Source organism: Brassica oleracea, chromosome C2 (assembly GCF_000695525.1).
Source record: "Brassica oleracea var. oleracea cultivar TO1000 chromosome C2, BOL, whole genome shotgun sequence".
Lineage (NCBI taxonomy): Eukaryota > Viridiplantae > Streptophyta > Magnoliopsida > Brassicales > Brassicaceae > Brassica > Brassica oleracea.
Genome location: NC_027749.1, coordinates 7,928,602 through 7,939,201, shown reverse-complemented (window position 1 = coordinate 7,939,201; position 10,600 = coordinate 7,928,602). Strand labels below are relative to the sequence as shown.

Below are 10,600 nucleotides of genomic sequence, written 5' to 3'. Positions count from 1 at the left end.
AGAGAGAGAGAGAGAGAGAGAGAGAGAGAGAGAGAGAGAGAGAGAGAGTTTGTTATTCTCATTGAAGGTTTCAGTTACAATAGTGAAACTTGTATAGACTTGAGTTAACCGGAACAAGTTAACCAATAAACTGTTAAACCTTATCTAACCATTATTCTAATAAATATCAAAAACGTCCGCATTTTACCGGTCATTTATATTTCTCAAGAAAGAAGAGGCAGTTTTTTCTATACAAAAGTTATTAGTATTGAACCTATTGTTCGAAGTCGGAAAATGCTAGACCATCTGAACTCAAAATCATATACTCCTAATGTATATTATTTAAATTCACATATATTAATGTACATTCAAACTCATGCAATAACCTTTTTGTAATATTTTATAAATCGGTGTCATGAATGGATTTCTGTTTCATATCGCAATTTCAGATTACGGAAATTAATTTGGTTTTATTCTCTTTTCTCGTGTACAGCTGGAAAGACCGAAAGATAGAAAGCCGAAAAGTTTTTACCGAATAGGCCTATTTAAAAAATTGGTTTGAATGGACCAAAACTGGTCATGTGCTTCTTCTATTCAGCAATTATCGTATATACAAAATATTTTAAGACAAAAGGATTTATTTGTCGAGTCAAAACTATTTTGAAATCAGACATAATTTTTTTTTTGTCAACGACAATGTGTTTGAATCTACTCTATTAAAATAGAGTCCTAGATTTTATCTACTTAAAAAGTTGTTATTAGACGCTACAAAGTAAATACAACCGGATACCTTAAATTAAACCAACATCCTATGTTAAACCTAAACCAATCTCTTAATCCGAAATTTAACTATAATTAAACCGAGGGTCATCTACTATTAGATTTACAATACAAAAACTCCAATAGGACAATTATAGTATAGGTGATCATCGTCTTTGTTTCTCTTCAGTTCATAAACTGCAACATAAAAAAATCTATTATTTCATATAATGAATCTAAAATTTAAGAAACTTATCTTTTTCTTAATCGCTATTGAGTTGAAGAAGTTAACTCGATCTTGATTTTGCCAGCGTCTGATCTACAAGTTTTGTACATATAGATCAACAAACAAAAGCTATTATTAACACAATATAAAACTGGGATTAACCCTATATATTACTTTGGTTTTTGAAAACGTTTAAGAGTATACGAGCAATAAGACTCCGGTTTGAATATTATTACCTTGAACCTTACAGAGATTGATATAGCAAAGCTCATGCATGTGTGAGAAACATCCGAGATGATCAATCTTAACTGATTTCGTTGTTATATCTCGGAATTTTTTTCCATCGAAACCATGGAAGAGCCTGATTCTGAACGTTCTCTCAAATCAGCGTCTTATCTACATGGTATGTATGTCAAGATCAACAAACAGATGAAAAAACTTTATTAGTAACACAATCTTTAAACGTTTAAGAGCAGATCAAGTATTAGGCGTAGGGTTCAGATTATAACATTTAGTTTCCTCCGATTGAATCCTGAAACCTCATGCATGTCTTGAAAATCCAAAAAAATTATAGAAGATCAATTAATTTTGTATATAGTTTAGGAAGAGAAAAATTGTATCGGTCAGTCGAAGAACAGAGAGAGAAACGATGAACTTGATCTGATTTCTTAGCTTTTACACCGACAGAAACAAAATTAAAGACAGTAGAAGTTGTTGACTTTACACTTCTGGACAAAAATCAGTTACACATTAGGGCTTAATTAAATTAGATATTTCTTTGCTAAATTATTATGTGTTGGGCCTAATCTATAAACGAAATTATTAGCCCAAACTTTAAATCTTAGAAGTTTATACATTTATATTTTCTGGGCCAAATATGTTTTATTAAATAGTATAACATGTGTTAAATATAATATAATACATTAAAATTTAAACAAAATTTACCACATTATTAATTTAAAAGAAATAATATATCAATTATATCTAACATTATTATCCAATCTATTTTTTTTTGTTCAAATATTATCCAATCTATTAAATTTTAGACTCTGTAAACTAACACCGTATACAACATGTATTACAATGTATAATCTGAATCATTATACATTACAAACTAACACCATATACAACACATATTACAACATATAATATGAAACATTTTACATTATAAATTAACACCACAACAAATATATAAATATTATATACATATATTATATACCACAAAATATAAATAATAAAATATAATGACTTGGTAGAGTAATAAGCGCGGATCTGTATCTAGCTATTTTTAAAGCTTTCAGAGGCCTTTTTTGACATTTTTATTACAACATAAGCAATAATGGAAAAGAAACACAAATACAGAAAATAACAAAAACCCCAATTAACAATCTTCCAATAGGATCAAGATAACAAAGCCCCAATGCTAAAAACCCACAAAAGTGGTTCAGCACTTAAAGATGAAGTTGCCACCGTCAAACACACTCTTCCAAGCCATCGTGCACAAAGAAGAGAAACCGAGAATTGAGGAGCCGAATTCAAAATATACCGGAAGCACCATATATGTTAATCACAGTTTTTTGAAAACGGTTTCTCGCTCTTCTAACCGGTTATGTCAAAAAAATAGATTTGAGTTAAATCGGCAAATTCGGTCAAACTCGTTAAAATCGGTAATCGGGTTTAATATTAAAAGCCAATTTTTCCAAATTCAAGTTAAAAAAACAAAACAAAACATTTGTGATTTTTTTTTAAAAAGCAAATCATAAAACGCTCATATTAATTTAATATCTATCTAAATAAATTATTTTTCGTAATAACTTATATTATTTTAAAATTTTATTTTATCTGCATATCGTTATTAGATTCTAACAATGATATATAGTTTTATAGTTATACAATATAAAATACCATTGTTAGAATCTAAAATAGTGAACTTTATATTATTTTTAGAATCTAAAATACCACTAATGGTGCGCTTATCTACTTGTTGAAGACAACTGAATACCAAGAATTTAATTAAGAATACAAACATTCCAGCATTTAGGCGATGGACTCTTCTTAAAACATTTCCTGTTACAAACTGTTCAAATATTATTTTTTTGTTTTTAAAATATATACAGTAAAGACACTATGAGTTAATACTGTTGGGACTATAATATTTTATTAATTTATAGAACTATTAATTTACAAAGCATTTTCTCTTTTAGATTTATATATTTTGAAATATATATATTTTATATAATAAAATTATATAAAATATATATAACAAAAATAATTGACTTCAATATTTATATTTTTAAATATAATAAAATATTTATATATTTATATAAATAAATATAAATATTTATATTTATATGTTTATATTTATATGTTTACAATATATATATAATAACATATAATTGATTTCACTATTTATATATTTATTAAATTTTATAAATTTGAGTTTCATATTGTTTTATTATATTATTTAATGTATATGAGATATGTATCATATAATTTAAATGTGTGTTTTAGATATAATTGTATTTAATATTAAAAAATCATAAGAAGAATTTGAACTAAAATTCATTGTGAATATAAAATAAACTATAAAATATTTTATTTATATTTCTATAAATTATATATAAATTATTAATATATGATTCTAAAGAGACTATTTATTTACATAAGATCTTCTAAAATAATTTATCTTATTATTTTATCAATTTATGTCACATTTTAAAATATTCCAATTTGGGATCAACAAACTTTATTAATGTATCGTGTATAGTAATGTATCGAATATTTATTTTTAAATTTTCTAATGTATATAATTGTAGTTTTCCATATAAAATATGCATATCAGAAATCATTTGATTTCTTGTGCTTTTGGATGATTGATATTGAAGATACTTAACAGAGCAATATGTATGAACCAATTGTTACAAACTAAAGTCTGATTATAAAATGAAACCTATAAATCTACGAAGTCTAAACTGAAAATATTATATAAATTATATCGTAGTAATGATTAAGATTATTTAGATATATATGTGATAAAATTGAGATATGTTATATTTTTAATTGAGATGAGTATGAGTCTATGTATATATACTACTTTCTTATAAGACAAAAGTGAATTTACTCCATATTGAAGAGAAAACGTCAGTATTGGAACCTCTTTATAACGGTATTGTAGGAAAAAAGACAATTTGAAAAAGTAAATTATTAAAACAAACATTCTGTCTTCATAATAACTAAAAAAACCACCGATGGTAAAGGAATCGAGACAAGAGGGGAGAACAAACGGCTAAAATGAGTTTGTGGGCGACGGTTGTCTAAGCCTTGGCTCTGTCTGCTTATTATCTTATCCAATCACATTTCCTATGGGAGACAAGGATTTTAATCAGTCACTCATAGAGGATTCCCATATTGCAGTTAAGCACGTTTAACACTAACTTTAGAAAGAGAACTATTCCAAATAGTTTGCGTCACATTAAAAAAAAACGCTTAAGCATCCCAAGCCCAGGATTTAGGCGTGTAAGCTTTATTTCTCACAATCATAGCATCTCCAGCAGTGGCGGAGTTAAGAATCTTTGTCACTAGGATCAATACTAATATAGCTATTTAGTAATGTTAAAAGAGGCGTAGAAATTTAAGATTTTGACTTTAAACAAAAGGGTCAATTTACATGAATTACCCAAATATTTTGTTTAACACTAGCAAACCTAACATATAAACAAAAAGAAAATTGAAATCATAGGGTTCAACTGATTTCCAGACTCATTCTATTTTTTTTTCTAATATAGAGTTCAGAGTAATAATGCTTCAATAGTATTTTATTTTTTATTATTTAATAGAGTGTAAAAATTATTTTATAAATAAAATATTTTTTTTATTTTTTGTTCATCATTTTATTATAGAATTATTTTATTTTGTAAAAAAAAAGGAGAATGAACTATTAAAGATGGTCTAAAAAAAGATGAGTCATAGTAGACTCTTGTTAGTTTCTTTATCTTCTCTAAACAAATTAATATTTACTTAAGAGGAGGGATGAATCACATCTAGATCCTACTAGTTTAATTTGTTGAAATAATAGGGGTTCATACTTGAAAATTCACATACCCGGCCAAATGTATTAGAATTATGCCAATCCACAATATATTATGCAATTGAATAAATATCCACATAATCTTTTTACCAACTTATAACATTAAATTGAGATGATAATATTGTACTGCATTTACTAACCGTGAAATAAAAACGTATGTTTATATGTATATATGTATATAGAGAGATCACAATACTAAAAGCTAAATATACTGAACAATTAGGCTATCCACATCAGCAATTATAATCAAACAATCACAACATTACAACATTACGTTTTTTTTTTTGGGTTTTATTTGTTTGTATTTGGGCTTTGTTTTCACTTAATTTAGAAACCTAAAACTAAGACCCAAACCTAAATCTATGACGCGAGATCCCGAGGCTCAATCCTCTGCCACTTCGTCTTCTCCGAACCTTATTGGTTTGTAAGGTTGACACAAGACAATGCCTCCCAGCCTATTCGTCTTCTCCAAATCTTAACCAATCAGCGAACCGAAGGAGGGAAGGTTTGTTACCGTGAAGGCCTAGGAACACGTCGCAGCATCTCACCCTGTTGTAAGAGACCGAGACTGAAGATGTCTGAGCGTAGGAAGACGAGTCATGCCTTCCTCTTGGGAATCTTGGGATCACGCTACTCGAAGGCTCGAGATTCTGAAACACGAGGTCGGAGCTGGAGGTGAGCGGATCGAAGCTGTCGCATTGAGGATCGGAGCGAGTTGATTCGGAGTGGTCTTGGGGTTTGAGAGATCTTGCGGAGAAGAAGGGAGATTGGTTAGCTGAGAAGAAAGCTGCTGATGAAGATGAAGACATGTTCCTGGAGGACTTTGTCGGATACTGCTGAAGTCCGAACCTGGAACTGTCACCTCGTGAATCCATAGTAACCACTGTTTTTCCTTTATTGACAATCTATCAAATCCCATAAATGCTGCTGCTGCCCTATCAATCCATCGAAGCTAATCTAATTTAAAAAGGAAACAAAAAAGGACAAAGTCAAGATTTGGACAGAACAAGGAAAGTTAACAGCTTATGTGTGTGTAGGTTTGGTAAGAAACTGAACATTACACGGTGATGATTTCTTCCACAGTATATACCATAAAGCTCTCTACTTTCTATTTTTGAGTGAATAGTTTCAGAAAATACAACACTTTCTCAAAAGCAATAATAAGAAGAAGAAAATGATGATTCTTTTTATTAAGGGAAATAATTGATTTTAAGGACGTCATAGATCTAAGCAGAAAGGGAAATAAAATAATCATTTTAATGAAAATGAAAGTTTTGTTTTCTTATTTCTTATTCGTACAGATGGATTTAGATCTGAGAACTTACATAGCTCGGCGTCTTGAATAAGAAACCATCAAAGAAGATTATTTGAGCTCTTTGTGTTCAAGAAACAGTCAAAGCTCAGGTACTTCAGAAGAATGATGAATCCAACAGAATGAGTAGAGTTTGAATGAGAGTCCACCTGAAGAAGGAAGAAGAAGAAGAAGAAGCCAGCTCGAATTAATCAATGAGAAAGGAGTTGAAAGTGAGAGATGTAAATGAGAGAGAGAGAGAGAATAAAGAAGTAAAAGAAGAAGAATTAAAACACTAGAAAAGCTTTCAAAGAGTTGTAGTCGAATGCATAGCCATTTACCGATAGACTTTGAAAAGGACTCTCTTTTTATTTTATTTTCATTAAACAAAAACAGGGGAGACAGAAACCGAGATATGTCTTAAATGGAATATTCAAAAGAAAAAAAAAATCGAATTGGTCAAAATAAATAATTTCATTTTTTATATTATATAATAAATATATATTATTTATTGACAATAAAAATATAGTTATTCATCTACCACAAATATTTATGCAAATATGTGAATCGTGATGATTGGTTGGAATGTGACTTTAAAAATTTAGATGTAGATGTTTAAGTGTAGATAAATCGGTTGCAGTTCTAAAGTTGTTACTATAGATTTTTTCTGCAAAGACTTTTGCTGTAATTAAATTTGTTGTAGGTGTAAGCTGTAGGCTGTACATATTTTAAAATAAAATAAATGAAAAATGCGTTGTATATATAAAATTATTATTTTATATCAATTAAAATAATTTATATTAATATTTTTTAATAAATTATCAGAATTTATTGTAATTTAAAATGTGATATGTAAATAATATTTATATTATTTTAACTTAATAATTTTAAAACACTCAAATTCAAAATTAAAATATCTATAAAAGTTTTTATTATGATTATATAATTTATTTGATATTATAGATATTTTTTTTCATTTACAGATTCTACAGCTTATAAAAAGAAGGTGTAGGGTTTTTGCCTAAAATACATAAGAAAAAGTTTTGATTTTTTTTTTTTTGCTGTAGCTTTAAAAATAAAGGTAAAGCATGATTGATAAAACTATATAAAAACTTGATGAAAGTAAAACTACAACATAATTGATAAAATTTAGTGATTTAAAAATAAATAAAGCTAAAGTATAGAGATAAAACATAACCAATCACTCCCAACATAATGATTTCTACAAAGAAAATTTAAAAAATATATTTATGTTACGTAATGTTATTTTATATTCTTTAAATAATATAATACAATATTATACATTATTTTTTTAGAATAGAGAAATAAATACAATAATAACTATTTTTTGGTCTATGAATTGACCAAAAATAATATTAAAAGCATTTTCTGCGCGTAGCGCGGACAAAGAGTCTAGTATGTGTAAAGTTGTGGAAGACAACGAGGAAGGAGAATCATAGGCCTATTTTTCAATGTATTAGCTAATAAATTCTTCTTAAGAGCGCATCTATTATTTGCTTCCAATAAAGAAAAAGTTTGTTTTTCCTTAAAGTAGTTATTTTAAAAAAGTTCAGAAGTGTGAAACTTAGTAAAGATTATAATGGCATACATAATTATTTTATATAAGAGTTTTTTTTTGGGTTTCTGGGGTGAACATAGAGGTTTACTAACCAATAAAGTTTAGTTATTTAAGATTCAATATTTTTTTAAAAAAGGAAACAAGATAATAATAATTTGTCAAGTTATATTACGTTTTTAAAATAAAAAAAAAATATTAGTAATTACCAAAAAAAGAGGGTTTTCAATAGTGTTAACGCCGTCAGCAAAACATTAAACCTTAAACTCTAAATCTCAAATCCTAAACCTTCGGATAAAACTTAAATCCTTGGGTAAATCATAAACTCTAAATTATAAACATTAAAACTAAATACTAGAAATACTAAACTCTAAATCCTTAACCCTGAATCTTTGGGTAAAGTCTAAACCCTAAGAGTTCAGGATTTATCCAAGAGTTTATGGTTTAATGCTTAGGATTTATAATTTTTAAGATTTAGTTTTTAATACTATAATTTAGGGTTTAAGATTTACCTAAGGGTTTAGAGTTTACCCAAAGATATATGGCTTAGGATTTAAGTTTTAGGGTTTTGCTGACAACGTTAACAATATAAAAAAAAGTCTTATTTTTGGTAATTATTACTTATTTTTATTTATTTTAAAAATATAATATAACTTAAAATTTTTTTATTATTTTATTCTATTTTAAAAAAAAATATTTAATCTGAAATACTTAAATTTTATTGGTTAGTGAACCTACAAGTCACTCCGTAAAGTGAATCCAGAAAAACTCTTTATATATTATGTGTGGGTTTGTTGCGCAAACATGCTAACAACTAGCAATAAATTAGAGAAAACATAAAAAAAAAATAGTTATTGATACATGTTTATTACTAGTGCATAGCATATTAATCACTAACAAAACAAGAAAACAAAGTGTCTATTGCATAAGCCAATTTTCAAAAAAAAAAAAAAAAGTGTCTATTGCATATTAGCATGTATACGTGTGTTGCCCGAAAAAGCATGTATACGTGTTACAAAAACACCATACATTAGCATGTCTGAATATGGAGGTGTCGTTTGTTTTGGTTAAGGGTCTGATAGAATGAAACATAGCGATTGCGGTTACATGAGTTTGCGGATGTAATTGGTTGCAAATTTTAGCGGTAATAAAAAAATTTGTACGATTGATATATCGGTTATAAACTGGTGTGTTTTGCGAAATATTTATGACTAGATGATTATGAGATATTGCATCGGTTTAATAATAAATTATCAATATTAACACATTATAACATAATAAAAATATCAAAACATACTATTATGATAAAATATAATAATTATTAATAAATTATAATAATTATTAATAAAATATAATTAATAATAATATTATGTTATTTTATATATATATATATTTTTTTTTTTGATAAAATTTTAAATTTATTTATCATTAGAAGAAAGAATAGTTATTTACACAAAAATCTAATTTGTATCAAAAGACAAAAAAATATGTAAATACTCCATATGAGCACCAAACCACCTTTGAAGAAGACTTGATATCTAGGGTTTCTCACAATACCGCCGTAGACAAAATCCTAAGTTTTATTGTTTTCATAATCAACTTCGCTAGTTGGTCTGTTGGCCTGCTTCTCTATAAATGTCTCTTTTCATTTCTTTCCCGCCAAATATAATAAATGGCCACCTGTTGACATCTTGCATATTTTCATTGTCTTATCCATTCACCCATGTGCATTTTGATCATATAGACTAGGATTTAGCTACGTTTAGGTTGCATTTTGCATACATGAGTCTTTATCAGGTATTGGAGTACCACATAGAGTTCTTGGAGGCATTTGGGTGCATTTTGAGCTCAAAGAAGTGTTTTAGGTGATCATTGGACGAGCAGAGCATACGAGCGACATCACGGAGCGACGCCATGAGGTCGCTCCAAACTACCTCTCAGAGCGACCTCGCTGGAGCGACCCCGAGAAGTCGCTCACCATCTCATCCAGGTGGAAGCCAAAAACTGACCCGGAGCGACCTATCAGAGCGACTACTCCAGGTCGCTCCCGAAGCCCAGAGCGACTTGGCCAGAGTGACACCCCGAGGTCGCTCGCATTTCTATCGCGTGACGACAACACAATGGAGCCGGAGCGACCTCTTAGAGCGACCCACTGAGTTCGCTCCCGAAGCCCGGAGCGACGTGCCGAGGTTGCTCCGCGTCTATTTGTTTGGCCGAATTCATGTTTTTAAGGGCATTTTGGTCATTTCATTATGCACGTTTTTAATTTTGAAAAACCTATGTTTTAAGTACCTTTGGCAGCCACCAGGCAGAGGATCTTGGTTCTTAAGAAAAAAAAAACCTTTGGAAAGTTCATCTCTTGAATCATTTTTGTTCATCTAGTTATTGCAATTCTGTGTTTCGAATTCATTGTTGTATCCCTCTGTATGATTAATCTGAAATCCAAAATGGGTTTAAGAGGAATCATGAAGAGTAGTGAGTAATCACCATTTGAATTCATGGGTTAGGAAGATTAAGGGTGGTTAGGTTAGAGCTAGGATGTTTTGGTGTAGATCATTCCAAAACCTTGCTAGTAGAGTAATCATAATGCATCTTCTAAGTTAGCTTCTCAAAAGTTGATCTTTAGGCATTTCCCACCCAAAAGGTGTTCGATGAAATGCCTGAAACAACTCTTCTAAGCTT

At 28.9% G+C, this 10,600-nt stretch overlaps 1 protein-coding gene and 1 long non-coding RNA gene across 3 annotated transcripts; both read right to left on the bottom strand.

Annotated features, from left to right (window-relative positions):
- Nucleotides 1–655: 655 nt before the first annotated feature.
- Nucleotides 656–1,620, bottom strand: LOC106326426. Its single transcript, XR_001267232.1, has 3 exons — nucleotides 1,474–1,620; nucleotides 1,201–1,360; nucleotides 656–1,057 (listed from the first exon to the last, which is right to left on the bottom strand). It is a non-coding gene; the product is annotated as an uncharacterized LOC106326426 (long non-coding RNA).
- Nucleotides 1,621–5,338: 3,718 nt separating this feature from the next.
- LOC106325151 lies at nucleotides 5,339–6,691 on the bottom strand. 2 transcript variants are annotated; one of them, XM_013763174.1, is made up of 2 exons: nucleotides 6,377–6,691; nucleotides 5,339–6,003 (listed from the first exon to the last, which is right to left on the bottom strand). In XM_013763174.1, exon 2 carries the CDS (start codon nucleotides 5,924–5,926, stop codon nucleotides 5,507–5,509), a length of 420 nt encoding a protein of 139 aa, XP_013618628.1. In that variant the 5' UTR covers nucleotides 5,927–6,003; nucleotides 6,377–6,691; the 3' UTR covers nucleotides 5,339–5,506. The 2 variants fall into 2 exon arrangements, with proteins under 2 accessions (XP_013618628.1, XP_013618627.1); XM_013763173.1 differs by having other exon boundaries at nucleotides 5,339–6,008; nucleotides 6,377–6,680.
- Nucleotides 6,692–10,600: the final 3,909 nt, after the last annotated feature.

Excerpts from the sequence above, each read along its gene's own strand:
- LOC106325151 (XM_013763174.1), bottom strand. The coding sequence starts at position 5,926 with ATGGATTCACGAGGTGACAGTTCCAGGTTCGGACTTCAGCAGTATCCG.